The sequence below is a fragment of the Triticum aestivum genome, chromosome 7D, assembly GCF_018294505.1.
Source record: "Triticum aestivum cultivar Chinese Spring chromosome 7D, IWGSC CS RefSeq v2.1, whole genome shotgun sequence".
NCBI classification, from domain to species: Eukaryota; Viridiplantae; Streptophyta; class Magnoliopsida; order Poales; family Poaceae; genus Triticum; species Triticum aestivum.
This window is the reverse complement of record NC_057814.1, coordinates 102,018,795-102,034,429: the sequence shown is the minus strand read 5'-3', so window position 1 is coordinate 102,034,429 and position 15,635 is coordinate 102,018,795. Positions and strand designations below refer to the sequence as shown.

General features: G+C 39.4%; 2 protein-coding genes across 4 annotated transcripts; one reads left to right on the top strand and one right to left on the bottom strand.

Annotated features, from left to right (window-relative positions):
* Positions 1-243: 243 nt before the first annotated feature.
* On the top strand, positions 244-1,004 carry LOC543081 (hydrophobic protein OSR8). Its single transcript, XM_044585888.1, has 2 exons — positions 244-548; positions 645-1,004. The coding sequence occupies exons 1-2, from the start codon at positions 453-455 to the stop codon at positions 777-779; spliced, it is 231 nt and encodes a 76-aa protein (XP_044441823.1). The 5' UTR covers positions 244-452; the 3' UTR covers positions 780-1,004.
* Positions 1,005-1,024: 20 nt separating this feature from the next.
* On the bottom strand, positions 1,025-13,495 carry LOC123168024 (ABC transporter C family member 13). 3 transcript variants are annotated; one of them, XM_044585885.1, is made up of 36 exons: positions 13,252-13,493; positions 13,122-13,162; positions 12,947-13,031; positions 12,057-12,221; positions 11,846-11,974; positions 11,500-11,600; positions 10,965-11,034; positions 10,261-10,515; positions 9,750-9,819; positions 9,304-9,364; positions 8,398-8,485; positions 7,839-7,957; positions 7,641-7,738; positions 7,263-7,329; positions 7,018-7,135; positions 6,814-6,930; positions 6,644-6,724; positions 6,304-6,558; positions 5,820-5,921; positions 5,672-5,739; positions 5,405-5,536; positions 5,179-5,326; positions 4,759-5,042; positions 4,515-4,662; positions 4,188-4,363; positions 4,004-4,115; positions 3,850-3,903; positions 3,316-3,438; positions 3,071-3,169; positions 2,864-2,956; positions 2,634-2,744; positions 2,399-2,560; positions 2,140-2,327; positions 1,828-2,017; positions 1,537-1,704; positions 1,025-1,311 (listed from the first exon to the last, which is right to left on the bottom strand). In XM_044585885.1, the coding sequence occupies exons 1-36, from the start codon at positions 13,279-13,281 to the stop codon at positions 1,234-1,236; spliced, it is 4,386 nt and encodes a 1,461-aa protein (XP_044441820.1). In that variant the 5' UTR covers positions 13,282-13,493; the 3' UTR covers positions 1,025-1,233. The 3 variants fall into 3 exon arrangements, with proteins under 3 accessions (XP_044441820.1, XP_044441819.1, XP_044441821.1); XM_044585884.1 differs by having other exon boundaries at positions 12,947-13,162; positions 13,252-13,495; XM_044585886.1 differs by lacking the exon at positions 11,846-11,974 and having other exon boundaries at positions 12,947-13,162.
* Between the last annotated feature and the right edge of the window lie 2,140 nt (positions 13,496-15,635).

The following is a 15,635-nucleotide window of genomic DNA, read 5'->3' as shown; positions in this document are numbered from 1 at the left end:
ACGACCGGAGATGCTCTGATGGTGCGTAACTGGTTTTTCAACTTCAGTTTTGGATGGCCATCGGAACTGGAATGTTGGTTGATGCTTATATTCAAAGAATGGGAGTCGTAGAATTTTAGATTTTGTCGCTCTCAATACGCAATTTGGCAGGACACGTGAGCGCGTGATAAACCCGAGCTGACCTGTAAAACGGGACCAACAGCGCTGTCGTGCGTGTGGCAGAACTCCCAGCCAACCCAACCCGCACAAGTCGCGAGGCCCGCGTCTCCGTGTCCCCCACCCCAACCGAGTCGCGATCTCCCCCACAGAAAAACAGAGCACCCGCACAGAAAAGCAGAGACCCGCACGCATCGTTGGTCCAGCTCCCCTTCCCTCCCGCAGTTCCACCCCCGCCTCCGAGTCCGGCGACCGCAAGCAACCCAGCCGGCGACCGCAGCGAGCGAGCGAGCGCGATGGGGCTGTGCTCGTGCTGCTGCCGGTGCCTGGAGATCCTGTGCGCCATCCTCCTCCCGCCCCTCGGCGTCTGCCTCCGCCACGGCTGCTGCTCCGTACGCCACCAATTTTACCTCGCCATTCCCCTCCTCAACCCCATCCCTTTCTTGGCCGGCTAATCACCATGTCTCTCCTCCTCGTTTCTGCGGCAGATGGAGTTCTGGATCAGCGTGCTGCTCACCATCCTCGGCTACCTCCCCGGCGTCCTCTACGCCGCCTACGTCATCTGCTCCGTCGACCCCGACCGCGTCCGCCGCCGCGACGACGACTACATCTACGTCGCCTGAGCAGCACTCCTCCCCTCCCCCGCCGTGTGGTCTTTCTATGGGATTAGGTTAGTGGAATGAACCAGCCCTGTTCCTGCCCCCTGTATATGTACATTTTGGACGGGTTATATATAGTACCTGAAATTGGATCCAGATTTGCTGGTACCGTGGATTGCAGTTACCGCTTACTTGCCTGATTCAGCTGTGGTTGTTGGTTTATGAGTATTTCATCTGGGTTCATTTCAACTTTGCTGTGATGATAATACTTTGATATAACAAATTCCATCCTAGATCCATTTCAGAAAACCTTGAGTTCCGACAAATTGATTCATGAGCTAGAGGATCAGGCTTCCTATAAGCTCTTAGATGTGCATGTGAACTGAACAAGGTATCATTGATCAAAGTGAGAGATACAACTAAGCCCTAGTGTTTCATCTAGTAGCACAACACAGAGTGGCACATGATTTTCCTAGGATCACACAGATGCCTTCGCAAATCGTGAGAACCTTGATCTGTTGTCATTCATAAGAACCTCTGGGTTTCCTTCTTCAACCTAAATTTGGAGGAAATGGAGTTAGATACTATTCTAACAAGGTGAGCGAAGGGCATTTCTAATGATTTGAACATATAACCACGCTGCTGCAGATGTCCAATGAAGGGCATCTGATTCACGTTGCCGTTTGTTCATTTCTGTGAAGCATTTTGTTGCATCCAGATTTTGACTCTTCAGGTATATATCATCACTAAGAGGTTACAAAAGCATAATGGCATGACTTACCAGTTTGCCTTGATCAAGAACTAGAATATTGTCCATCTTCATCACAGTTGAAATGCGATGGGCTATTGTGAGGACCGTCATGCCCTTGCATTCAGCAGAAATAGTATTCTGTAACAGGAATGCTGTCTGATTGTCAACATTGGCTGTGCACTCATCAAGGCAAAGTACCTGTAGAATCATAAGCAAGTTTAACTTCTTTGAGCAACTACGCGGCACGCAACTTAACATCATAGGCTTTTGCTGCTGATGAAACTTGCAGAATGTTTGAAAAGACCAACATAGTATAGATACCTTTGATGATTTTAGGATAGCACGGGCGAGACATAGGAGTTGTCGCTGGCCTACTGAAAAGGATCCACCACTTTCTTTAACATGGATATCAAGTCCTCCTATCGATTCTATCTCTGCCTTCATATGGCATTTTTCAAGAGCTTCCCATATCCTGATATCTGTTGTTATACCGAAAGGGTCTAGGTTTTCCCTGTTTGTCAACTCAAAATTAGAATGCTGGACATGGGTTTCTCTGTTTAGTTCTCTAAATAAATGTCCAACCAATGCCCACAAAATTGTAGAAGCCAGAAATAAGAGCAACTAATAGTTTACCTCAAAGAACCATCAAACAAAAACGGACTCTGGGGTACTACTGCAAAATGTCCACGAAGATCTCGGACAGCAACTTTGGCCACATCAAAACCATCTACTAAGATGCGACCATTGCAGATTGGAGTTAAACGGAAAAGTGCATTCAGTATACTGGATTTTCCTGCTCCGGTCCTTCCTATTATTCCAACCTAACAAACCAGGGCAGTTTAATGGTAGTTTTCTGAATGACTCAATAAGAATGTGCAAACAGTTACCATACCTGCATGCCAGATTCAATATGGAATGAGATTTCATTCAAAGCCGGTGGTAGATCCGCTTTGTACCTTAGAGTTACATGCTCAAACTCAATCTTCCCTTCTGTTGGCCAACTTCTATCAGGAGATTCTGATCCCTGGAGTTCTTCTTGAGGTATACCAACATACTGCAAGCATTATTGAATTATTAGAGGAAAATATGCTTGTCAGTAACAGGCAGAATATTTCTTGGCTTTTTACCTCAACAACCCTCTCAACAGAGATCATTTCCTTTTCTGTCTCTGTAAAAGTGGTTAAGAAGCTATTCAACAGTGATACAACAGGTGCTGCATATGATAACGCCAGGCCAACCTGCAGTGTATTTTTTCTATCTTAAATTCTATATAGTCAAACATACCAATATTTTCAACAGGAACAGAAATGTAAAAAAATGAGCCTGGAGTTGGTAATTTCTTCCCTGTCATACTTACCAGTCCAGGTGTACCAAACTTAACAGGAGAGTTACTATGGAAGCCAACAACGGAAATCACGGCGATGAACAAAATGATCAACCCTGCCAACAACTGAAGTGATCTGCTGGTTAATACATTGACTACGCAATAGGCCTAACTAATAGAGAAAGATTCATGGTTTCATAACAGAAGATGAAGTTACTATCCCTTGACAAAGAATTATACCTGGAGTCTTAATGAGAGCCACAGACTAGCAGTAAGCTCAGAGTAGGATGTTTTCTGGTATAGTGTCAGTTGTTGGATGAACCTCTCTAAGAAAAAAACCTGTGTATTTTACCGTCAGTGTCTTGAACAAATCACATTAACACAAGTCACTCGAGCTTTAAAGTTCTAACAGCTAGGTTCAAATGAAGGTAAAGGCTCTGGTATCCTTCATATAATTTTCAATAGTCTCGATGTAATTCACATACCTCCTTTTGGAATGCTCTTATCGTTGATGAACCATCAAGTGTCTCTGTAAAAGATGAATAGATAGGTGAACGAGCAACACTGTCAAGCCGTCTTACTTCACGTGATGTCGACCTGTAATAGAACTGCACAGAATGTTAATTTGTTTCTCCAAAAGTAGAGCATATGTACAGTGCGAACGAATCAGATTCCACACTAAATGTATTTAGGCTAACAAGATGAGTTCTGCACTACACATGAGCTCCTTACAGTCTGTTTTCAGTTTTGTGGAAGGCTCTCCTGAAACGCATGTTATGCAGTAGAACTTTATAGTTGATACCATAAGTGCCAATCAGTTTTTTTTGTGGGGTAAGTGTCAATCAGTTTATCACTACATAACATTATTCGAACATTCTCAATGCATGTTATATATCAGTTTATCACTAAATAACATGCATTGAGAATGTTCGAATAATGAATTTTAAAAAATTGGAAGAATGTGAAGGACCAAAGCCTTAGTGAAGAAAAGCACAAACTAAGGAAATGGATAACAGTACCTGCACTTTGCTGTAGATAAGCCAGAGAGGGACTAAGATGAGTACAAACGTAACCTGCGTGGGAACGTTCATGAGTTACAAGCTAATTGAATTGGTTTATTTGAATATAATGTTGTCCCACATTAGAATTATAGTAAAACTATTGCATATTTACCTGTGAATAACACAAAACAACAAGGGTGCCAAGTAAGCCGAAGAAGTTGGCCACAAATATATTGAGGATAAATGGAAGAGAATCATCAACAGTGTATAGGTCTGACGATAATCTGGAAGTTCATAAAGTTCATCAAGGGTGTTTCTGTATTGCAGAGTTTGCTGAAGATTCCTGACATACTAACCTATTCAGTATTCGGCCACTGGGATTTTGGTCGAAAAAATAAACCGGGGCACCGATTAGACTGCCAAGAAGATCGGCATGTATCTGAATTGCTGCACACAGACCGCCATATGCAAAAGAAAATGCCCTTCCCAATGTGAAAAGGGAGTTGATTATGCCAAACCCAGCAAGGATAGTCTACAGAGATCAAAATCTTGAATCAGCATATATGCACATCAGATCTTATTTATTTCACACACTGCTTCTGTTCTGAGTGACCAGATATAGATAACATGTTTATGATAATAACTGTTCAAATTCAGTAGACTTAGATAGAGAGCACTCTTACCAGATAAAATCTTGTGTTATTGGTGCCTGAGCTGCTATCCACCCAATAAGTCAACCAAAGATCATTGCCATTACGAGATGCTTGCATTAAGAATGCACTCACAAATATCAGAAATACCATTGACCACCCTGCAAGTGTTGCATATTTTCTGTAGAAATAATCATTTCGGATTAGCTGTAGTAGGAAGTTTAAGAAGCTTCCACTATTCAATGCAGTAAATCAACAATATTGCGAAAGTACTCACTTGTACACAATTATCTCAACCATGCCTTCTTTCCTGCCCTCTGCTTCAGTCTGATCTCTTTGTTCCTCCTGATCAACCACTGAACCATTGTCAAGCAAATCTTTAGTGTTGAATTCAAAGGTGCTTGGTCCTTTATTTTTTTCTGAACTTGTTGCTGAGACAGCAGATGAACTATCTGGATTAGATATTTTTGAATATGGAGTTGCCAAGAAACTGTCCAATGTCCCAAACCACTTGACAAATCCATTAGCCATGACCACAATCATATCTGCAGCATAAATAGCCTGAAGAGAAAAGGAAACATTGTTGTTGTTTTAGCGGAAGCTATCTTCATTTTCTTGCTATCAAATTAAATGCTCGTTTCATGCATTTAGAAACAACATGCTACAATCTGTTTTGGTGAGATCAGAAAATCATTACCTGGAGATTGTGGGTGCTTAATAATCGTGTTTTTCGCTTCATTTGTGGTCCCATAATGGCTTTTTCGAGGATCCATGAAGCAACCTGTGAGTCAACTGCACTAAGTATATCATCGAACAAGTATACATCAGAGTCATGATACAATGCCCTGCAAGTTTAAGATCACGTTGTTAGTACAAAAACTTTGGACTTTCCAGTCTCAACTACACAATGTTTTTAATATGACCTTGCCAATGCTAGACGGGCTCTCTGTCCACCCGATAAGTTGAGACCTTTCTCTCCAATGTGTGACATATCTCCCCCAATCATTGTTGAGATGTCAACATCAAGGGTACATGCTTGTATTACTTCTTCATATCTGCATAAATGCTCCAACGCAGAATAATAGTTAAAATAAGACACAATAAACACCAGGTAATTCAGCTTTAAAAATAATAATAATAAAGCAGAACAAGTGATTCTTATTGGTAAAGCTAACATTTTAATAATCTACCTCCTTGTGTCAAATCCTTTTCCAAGCAAAATGTTATCCCGTAAAGACCCAGATAATATCCAAGGTACCTACAAAAACCGATGAAAAATTTAAGTTTTATGCAGTTCAACTGCGAATCTTAAGCCATCTCTAAATCATAAAGTACAACCTGTGGTACATATGCAATTGAACCGCATGAGTTAATAGAACCACTGATGACAGACATTTCTCCAATAATTGAGTTCAGCAAAGATGACTTGCCTGAACCAACCTGAAAATGAACATAATATTATTATTTTTCCAGTTAACAAAAAAAAACTGCAATAGCCACAACACTCTACAAGAGTAGTTATTTTTACTCCTCTTGGCAAATTAAGGTGCTTAATAGAAAGCCTTGTGAAAGTTCCTATCCAGCTATCAGTATCCAAATCAAACGCAAATTTGCATTATAGAAGTGTCAGAGAATCGATGAAGCTGGAGAAAAGAAAAAAAGTGTGGCAATGAACATTTAAGAAGGTTTCACTGGTAATAGTATTGCAAATTCAAATATGATTTTCAGCCAGTAATACAGTATCCCCAAGGTATTCTTTCACCAATTAAAAGAACAAAATTCAAAGAAAGTAGTAGGATAATTATACAATTTTAAAAATCACCTCGCCTACGATTGCAATGAAGAGGCCTTTCTGTAGCTGTAGAGATATGTCTCTGAGAATTATTTGGGGCTCAACAGTGGAGGTACTAGACCAAGAACAACATAGGTTCCTGATCATAACAGCTGTGGGATCATAGATTGTTTCAGTATTTCTGTTGAAGTCATCCTTTACAATGTCACTTGAGATAGTCAACTTGGAAGAGCAATGCTCTGGAGTAGACAAATAGTTGTGCAGTCTTCTGCTAGAGATAACAGACTGCAATACCAGAGAATACAGATAAGGTTACAGTGGTAGAGATGCATCTGGCATTACAATAGCAGATGGAGATCATTTAACTTACATCAATCATCCCATTAATAACCCATGGCAATGAGTTTAAGGGAGATATTAATGTGTTGAAGAGTGCGACACAAGTGAAGACCTGTAAGAAGGAATCCATGTATGGAGTGTTTGTCACACCCCGAGGCCCGAGGGCATGTTTCAAACATATAATTCAAGATATTGCTTTACCGTGGCGGCATCCAGTGAGTGGCCCATTATTGCAAATATGGAAAAGGTGAAAAGGGAGAACAATGTTGGCGTGGTTGCCCAGAAATAGACACACCATGCATCCAGATATTTTCGAGTCTGTCAGGAAAAGAAGCACCTGTGAGTTCTAGTGCCAAAAATGCAACTTGATAGAAATTTTAAAATTGCTAACAAGCAACTGCACACCGCAAGATGCTTCACTTCTAGTTCTCTTCTTTTATTCAAGCGTTGAGTGAATAGTTTGTCCCAGCTGTACATCTTCACTGTTCTAATGTGTGCTAAGAGTTCTCCTGCACAACTTATCCTGTCCACAGAAAAATAGCAACAGACATTTTTGCACAATTATTCAAACTTTTTTTCCATTCCTATTATTCAATTAAGACAATAGTTTCTTTGTTCCATGATAGTAAGAGAGGAATTGCTTATCTCACCTCTCATCTTTTTGCTTCATCATTTTTTGTGTGGCAGTAGCAATCCTTGTAGAAATCCATTTGTTCACTGTAAAATATGGCAGTATTTTGATGACACAATTTTAACATAAATCTTGAAGTAATGATTAAGAAAGGCCTAGCATGACGTGATGCAATATTTATGGAATCATGGTTGCTTTAAGATGCACATTTTTATGTGTTAGCGCTAGCATAGGAGGATGTATCTGTCAATGCCCCAGATAAACGGAGACATTGATGAAGTGAGAGGCTGAAGAATGATCTACAAGTAACATGAAAAAATGGGATTTATGACCTGGCAAGTCTCTCGAGATATACGGAAACCTAGTTCACATTAAACAATTAGAAAAATAGCAATACCTGGTATCAGTATGGTTGTTATTGCAAGTCCAGATAGAAATGCATAATTGACTTGTGTATACAGTAGGTAAAGAGCAAGTCCAATCTGCAATGGGAAGCTAACCAAACACCAAAGTGTGCAATTCTGCAATTAATTAAGGCGGCAAAAGCATACAATTTAAGTCCGTAATAGCCAAGAATCAGTAGAGAATGAAATACCTCCAAGCATCGTGAAGATTGTTACATATGTTTACTGTGCGGTCAACGTCAACAGACATGAAGGTCTGAATCTCTCCTTCAGAAAACCTAGAACGCTCAGATAGACTGAGGCATAGACACTGTTTTTTTAAGGCACATACAAATTGAAAAGGGACAAAGGTAAGTCAAGTAATGTTTGAATGATGCTTCAAGTCTACTGGAAGTTGTTACAAAATTCCTTGTTGATTTTTAAGAACAAAAAAACATTCTACAGCAGCAGCCAGCAACAGAAGATATGCTACAACTATTGTACAATCTCACAAGATTGGTCTAAACAAAACATGAGCTATCATACAAACTACTCATTGGATCCATACTGAATGTCAGGAAATGGTGACCTAGTGTCCTAGATGATGATTCCTATCGTTCTTGGGAAGTGAATAGTAGCCAAGATGCATACGAACATCTTAGTAATATGTCCTCATGACCAGTTTTAATTAATTATTATTGTACAATGCAAGCAGACTGCAATATTTTTTGCTTAGATTTTTTCTTTTTAACAGAACTGCAGTAGGCATACCTTCCGGTAAACTATTCCCATCATGCTTGATCGCAACATCAACTTGAGCTTTGCAAGACGAAAGGAGTACTGGGTATCTAAAAATGACCTAGCAAACAGTGAAACAGAAATTGAATAAAGTTAATTACTAATGAGATTTGAAAAGATGCACAAGTGGTTAATCATCTGAAAATAATTGTTCAGCATTTATCTCGTTTCACTATTTAGTATGGTCATTACGACAAGTAAAAACCACACTCGTAATACCACAAGAGGTCAGAAATTATAACTGGTGAAGTCATCTTTATTATCATACTTACTCCATTCAGGACGAAACCAATTTAGCTAAAGCAACAGTAAAATGAACATGTGACACCAGTACAAGTGTACGGCATGATGCAGCACTCTTCAGAAGATAACATGAGAAGACCACAATGCCTATCATATAACCTGTCCGTCAGTGATTAAAAGGCTTACGAAGTTTGCAACTTTTAAACTGAAAGTTTATTTCGTTCAAAATGAAATTGAAGGCATACTGTGGATCTCAAATAAATTCAATACATAAATGGACTCGTCACTTTCTGTTAAAAGAAAGATTCGTCACTCTTGTTGAAGTATCAAAAATAAATTTTTCACCTTCATAAACTGTGACTATGTTACCACAATTTCACCTATAACTCATCAGTGTCTACGACTCGGTTAAAAACAATATCTACACTTTCAAATTTAAAGAAAAAACCTAAAATGGAACCAACACTCAAGGTGAAGTATCGAAATAAAAAAATCATTTTCATAAATTGTGACTATTTTGGCTGCAAAATTCACTTGTAGCTCATCAGTATCTAAGACTGAGTTAAGAATAATGTGTCTAGCTAGACTTCCAAATCACACAAAAACGCACAATTAATTTGTGGTGAGAAGATTTACTTGATAATCGAAGTCAATCCTAGGGAAATGGCAATAATATATCCATCCATGCCAACGGAACCTGACGAAAGAAATGTTGATAAATACCAGAATATGTAGCTTGGTTTATTTACATGGCTAAAAAGCACAAATAAACCAGTATAATGGATGCTACTTTGATAAGAAACATTATTCAGATACCCTGTTGTTCAATACATCTTGTAGTTTATTTATTGATGAATCCCAACATATTATGCAGTGCTTCTACAAGAACTACCAGCAGAATCCTAAGAACTACTTCTAAAAGCTTGTGAGAATATTTGCTGATTGTCTTTGGTTTTCCTGAGCCATCCATGTGAAGCAAACTAATGAAACACTCTTTATAGTGCAATTTCCAGAGGAACATGGCAGTTATTATCCTTAGAAATTTTTAGTGGAAAGCCGTGTAGATTTTTAGGAAACAACACCTTCTTGAATAAGCTTTATGAACTTGTTGAGTAGCAGTGGGCTTACAAAACTGATACTGTCATTTACCACCTGCACGAACGGAAATTATGATAATGTATTAGAAAACAAAACAATCTTTGAATGTAGGGTTCATTCTAAGCAATAATTTTGCCAGCATTCATTGAACAAGATAAAAATTATTAGCCAAGTATATCAACCTCCTTTTTGTGAAGTGCTAGCAATATATTAATCACAAAGCTGTCTGTCACAGGACACGTATCAAATTAATAAAATTCATCCCAGCATTTAGTACATGGAGTTCTCAATAGCAATATGATAATCCTTTTTTTGTAACTTGGTTAATATGGTCATGTATGCAACATGGCTATAGAAGGGGGATGCAGAAAGAGATCATGCACTTCTGTGTCATAAATCCATCGCCCTCTTTAATAAAATTACAAGCCCGAACAACTAATTCATATATACGACATAAATTTACTCAGATGATCTATAATAATTTTAAAAAGGTACCTTTAGTATGCCCAAACGTAAGTAGGACCATCCATAAGCGTAAAACATAGCTCTAAGTAGAGAAGAATCAGCATGGTATTTTTGATGTTCAGCGGTCCAGGAAGACAAAAGTTTGTCATAACAGGAAACAGTTCTGAGCTCAGCGGGTAATTCAAGTAGATCTGTGAAGTCAAGTTGTCTTCTGATACCAATGTCCATCATCGGATTAACAGACTTAAAAGTCAACAGTTCCCAAACATTGTGCTGCTTATTTACCTGAGAGGACAGGACATAAAGCATAGAGAAACTCAGAACTTGAACTATGTAATTTGTTTAATAGAAGTGAAATACCAGTGTCCAAATTACAAATAATCAAGTAGCAGGAACATTTTTTTCATACACAAAAGGTTTACGTTAACATATTGGCATGGTTTTGGAGGAACATGTTTGCAGGTGTTGATTATAGGTTGGCATAACCTGCCATGTTTGCAATTGTCACTTGGAATGTTCAGCTGTTTGGGGTTGACACCTGCACCCAGTACAGGATGCCATTTTTATCGCACAAATCACTTGCCCTCGAAACAAAGATGCCATATATTTTTATGGCAAGAAAAGTTAACATTAACTTGACGAGTTTAGCAAAATTATGCATTTATAACATAAGAAACTGCACACATCCTGAATGTACAACAAGAACTCAAAAAGGGATTACAAAAACTTCATACCAAGTTTGCATTTTCAGCCTCAGAATTTTCATTGTTCGGAATGAGGGGAGCTTCGATACAGTTAACTTCTCTGAAAGAGAACAACACAGCACACAGCTTTACATGAATTGTGAGGAACACAGCTCAGTATTATTTATAATGATGAATAACAACACAGGATTGGTTATTCAACAGAGTAGCTAGGTTGCTGTGCTTGGCAAAACAACTTGTCTTAGCGTGCCTAGGTTAAAGTTAAATAGAGGATGCAGCCTACATGGATCCAAAACAAATTACAGTTGTAGTTTGACTTTGCCTCATTTAGCAACGACACACATAAAATAGAGCATGGTAAGATTTAAAATAAAGCACAAGAGTGTACTAATTAGAATGACTAAGCATAAGTTATTTATACATGATATACCAATGACTTAGGTTGCATTTCATGATAAGCAACATGCTTGCTCCAAGTATAACTCCTAATTCCTAAAAGATAAAAACTGATTTAATGCATTAATAAAAACAATAATGTGATGTAGGTGATTTACAAACCAGTTACCTTTTGTTGCATAATTTGCGTACTGCAGTTATGACAATAAGAAAAAGTCCAAATGTAATTGATGTAGAGAATGAGACGATCTCCGTAACATATGCCATTGCCTGTAATGAATACCAAAAACAGAGCATAAACTAGATGCTTCTATTTGTGTAGCTGCCATTTCATGTCAATTTATATTCAACTTGCAGTAGCATGCCAGCTAAAGAAACAGTTGAATGGACAGAGAAGTTATAGGTTATCTTAATACAGCAGAAAATCGTACAGAGGAGTGTCATAACTCGTATCCATAACAAAGAAGCATCACTCAAAGGGAAAAAAAGACGGCAGATTGTGTGTAAAATGGAACCTTCATTTCTGTAAGCGTATATTGCAAATGAGGTATCTCTAGAAGAATCTTCAACATCCAGCAGATGCATATGATTGGGTTGCATAGTATTTCGGACCAAGGGCCATTGGCAGAGATAAGAACAGCTACCTATTCAAAGGACAGACTAGTTTTGATAATGGCCGGCTGGAAAGGAAGAGCATGCAGATCGTTATTGTAATGAACCTCTTACCCATGCAAGAAACTGGGAGCACCTGAAGAATGATTCGTGGTTTGGGACATCTATCCCTTCAATTTTCTTCTTTACAAGCACAATTAGTCCAAGAAGAGAAAGGCAGGCTGCAAAGCTAGGTATGCCGAACACAAACAACTTCTCTGGTAAACGTCTCCTGGCGTTCTGAAGCAGCAGGCGAAATTATATAATCGTTAAAAGAACATGGCAAAAAGTAATAACAGTGTATAAAATTAAATAACACTGCTAATTGCAGTCTAATTAACTATCGTTGCAAACAGGAAATATTGGATGATTAAACTTCTGCAATATTTAAGCAGCTCTCAGTTCTCCACTTATTCAAACAGGACATATTTGTTCTTCACTAGAAACATCAAACAGATCATTAGCTAGAATCTTTGGGTTCAGTACTCCAATTGGTAGAAAACCAACCGGCAACAAAGACCTTCAGTGAGTTCTGAAATACATGGAAGTTGCATAGCAATTCATCCTTCAGCATATTATTAACTGAACCCCTGTTTCAACCTATTGTTTAATAGAAAGTAAACACAACACTCTGGATTAGTATAAGACTATAAGTACATAAATGCTCTGCCTATAAGAAATAGCTGTCAGCATCCGACTGTCCTATAATGGGCAAACAGACAATAACACCTTGAGAATGACAGGTCCCACCAATACATCCTCAAACTCCAGAGGCCCAATTGCAAGCAAACAGAACTGAACTTGTATGCAGTTTTGCTCGGTGCTGCGATGCCTCACCAGTAAGTAATATAGGTTGGTGCCATCAACCATGTATCCACTATAAGTGTCGATTAAAATATATTTACTTTGATACGAACTAAGCTACCAGAGCATTTAATCAGTTCTGAACCCAATCGGACCAGTACCTCGGCTCTGGACTCGTTCCTCTTGGCGATGAAGAGCGCCAGGACGGCGACCGCGGCGACCACATTCCCCCCGAGCCCCAGCACCGTGCGATGCAGAGGAAAATTAAGGAACGGCAAAGCCAAAAACGATTTCCGATCGTCACCGCGCGAAACGGAGAACAAGGAAAAAGGATATAAATCCGCGAAGCACGGGGCGAAACGCCTCCCGTCCCAGACCTGCAGAAACCACCGCCGCGTCCTGATCAACAAAGCGCGCATTCGATAAAGGGGGAATCCGGCGCGCGCGAGGGGTTTAGGAGCCGTACCGTGGGATCGCCGGGGCAGAGGAAATCCATGGCGGCGGCGGATCCGCGCGCGGGCGCGAGCGGAGAGCCGGGGACTACGCTACGGAGCGGAGGAGGGAGAGACCCTGGAGCGTGCCGTCGTCGTCGTCGTCGTCCTCGCACACATTCCTCTTCTCCCCTCACTCTCGTCTTGATGAGTGAGTGCGCCGTGGAGCGAGGGGTTTTGGTGCAACTTTTCCGTCGCCGTCTTCCACCGCTGAGCGGCCGGGCCACATCGAGCGCGGGACCCACATGTCATGGCATGTGAAAAGTGGCTTAGGCTTTTGTGGGAAAAAAAGGGAAGAAAGGGAGAAAGCCGCGGCCGCACTAGCGCGACGCGAATGGCGTGCGCGCACGGACGGGGCACGCGGACGCCGGTGGTGTCCGCTCTGCGAGAGTGGGTGGGCTTTTTGTCAGCTTTTCGGCTTTCGGGCTTAGGATCCATCCTTTGCCTCTCTCTCTCATTTCCCTCAAAGAAAAAACTAATCACTCTCTCTCATGTGCTGCCCACTAGATCCACACTTTCTAACCAGCGTCAGTGCTATATCTCGCCTACTGCGAGATAGAGCACCATCCCGCCTTCAGGTTTTTCGTCGTGACTGAATCTGCGCTGGCTCAGTAACGTGATTTCCTATTGTTTTCTGGGAGCGGTTTTGAAAAGCTTCAATGGACGTTTTAAAAGCTTCTTTCTTTCCTGTTTTATCTATCTTTTTCTTTATTTTCTATTGGTTTTTGTTTCTTATTCAATTTGCAAATACATATTGACATTTTCAAAAACTTTGAATATTTTACATAATTTCACAAAAAATCATGTTTTAGTATACAGGTTTAAGCATTTTTTTGAAACACGTTAAATGTTTTATTAATGCACATTTAGTATTTGTAAAATACACACAGAACTTTTTTATAACGTAGTGAGCATTTTTAAATACATGTTTGAACATTTTCCAGAAACATCATCAACGTTTTTTAAAAACATGCAAACATTATTTTAAGTGCTAGAACATTTTTATAATGACACATACATTTTCACATGTTATGATTTTTTTCCTAAAATTTCATGAACACATAGTTACATTTCCTGATATTTTTTAAATGTTATCAAACATATTTTAAAACAAGTGAACATTTTTCAGAAGTCATGAATAATTTTTTGAATGGATCGACCATTTATTTTAGAAACTACACGACCGATCTTCTACATTTTCATGAATATTTTTCTGAAAATTTAATGAATTTTTTTAAAACGTGTGATTTATATTAAATGACCCGAGCATTTTTTTTAGAATGGCATGAAGTTTTTCTAAAAGTTGCACAAACAATTTGTTTACACTGCATTAATATTTTTAGATAAGCGGTAAGCATTTGTATGTTCTATGTAAATTAATTTTGGAAATACATACTTTGAATATTATCAAATATAAAAAGGTAAAAAACAAAAAATTGAAAATGAATGAAAAAGAACCAGCATAGTGCGAGTCTCAGCTTGTGTTGCACATTGGACCTGGCCCAGATAGCGAGCGTCGCAGGCGATGTCTCGATCATGAAGCTCCTAGTCAGCGCCTTAGACGCCAGCTACCCAAGTGGCTCACAATTTAGTGAAGCATGCTTTAAATTTAGGATGGGGTGCCATGTTTGGATAGGACACCCCGGAGATCTACTGTTCGTCCATGTAAACATTGTGACATTATAATAAAGCTTCACTAGATTACCTAAAAAAAGCTACCTAACTGGCGCTCACATGCCCACTCCCGGCCCACCAATGCAGCCTCCTTGCTCGCTCAGGTCTTCCCCTTTTGTTGACCAGTTGTCTATTTGTCTGTTGACTGTTGACTTTTCTAAAAAAATGTTCACAAGTTAAAAAAATCTACATTTGAAAACATTTTTAAATTGGAAAAAAGTTCATGGTTTTGAAACATGTTTTGATTTTTTTGCAAATATGAAAAAATAATTCATCAATTGAAAAGAAATTGTGGTTTAAAAAATGTTTGCAGATTAAAAAAGGGTATGTCAAAAAAGTGAAACAAAAAAATCGAAGGAAAAGAGGAACAAAAGCCAGTAGAAACCCCAGCAGAAAACATAGAAAAAGAAACCAAGCCAAATGTATGTACTAGCTTCACAAAAGCGGAAGTACAGAAGTTGTACGGACCCTTAAATCACGATACTCATGAGCACTGTGCACCGATAACCAAGAAACGAACGCTAAATAGGAGTTGGCCGATAGCAATCGCTTTAAGCGGTGTATAGACGTGTGCTCGCTGTCAACCGGTGTCTCCTATTTACCCCGTAGGTCGACAATTGTCTACCAAACGCGCAGCCCCCTGCTCGCTACGTGACTTGGGCCAGCCCAAGTAGCGCGGATCACT

Coding starts and splice junctions, on each gene's coding strand:
- LOC543081 (XM_044585888.1), top strand. CDS start 453: ATGGGGCTGTGCTCGTGCTGCTGCCGGTGCCTGGAGATCCTGTGCGCC. Junction 549..644: donor TCCGCCACGGCTGCTGCTCC/GTACGCCACCAA, acceptor TTTCTGCGGCAG/ATGGAGTTCTGGATCAGCGT.
- LOC123168024 (XM_044585884.1), bottom strand. CDS start 13,281: ATGGATTTCCTCTGCCCCGGCGATCCCACG. Junction 5,922..6,303: donor TCATTGCAATCGTAGGCGAG/GTGATTTTTAAA, acceptor GTTCATTTTCAG/GTTGGTTCAGGCAAGTCATC. Junction 2,957..3,070: donor GGCTCTCATTAAGACTCCAG/GTATAATTCTTT, acceptor AGATCACTTCAG/TTGTTGGCAGGGTTGATCAT.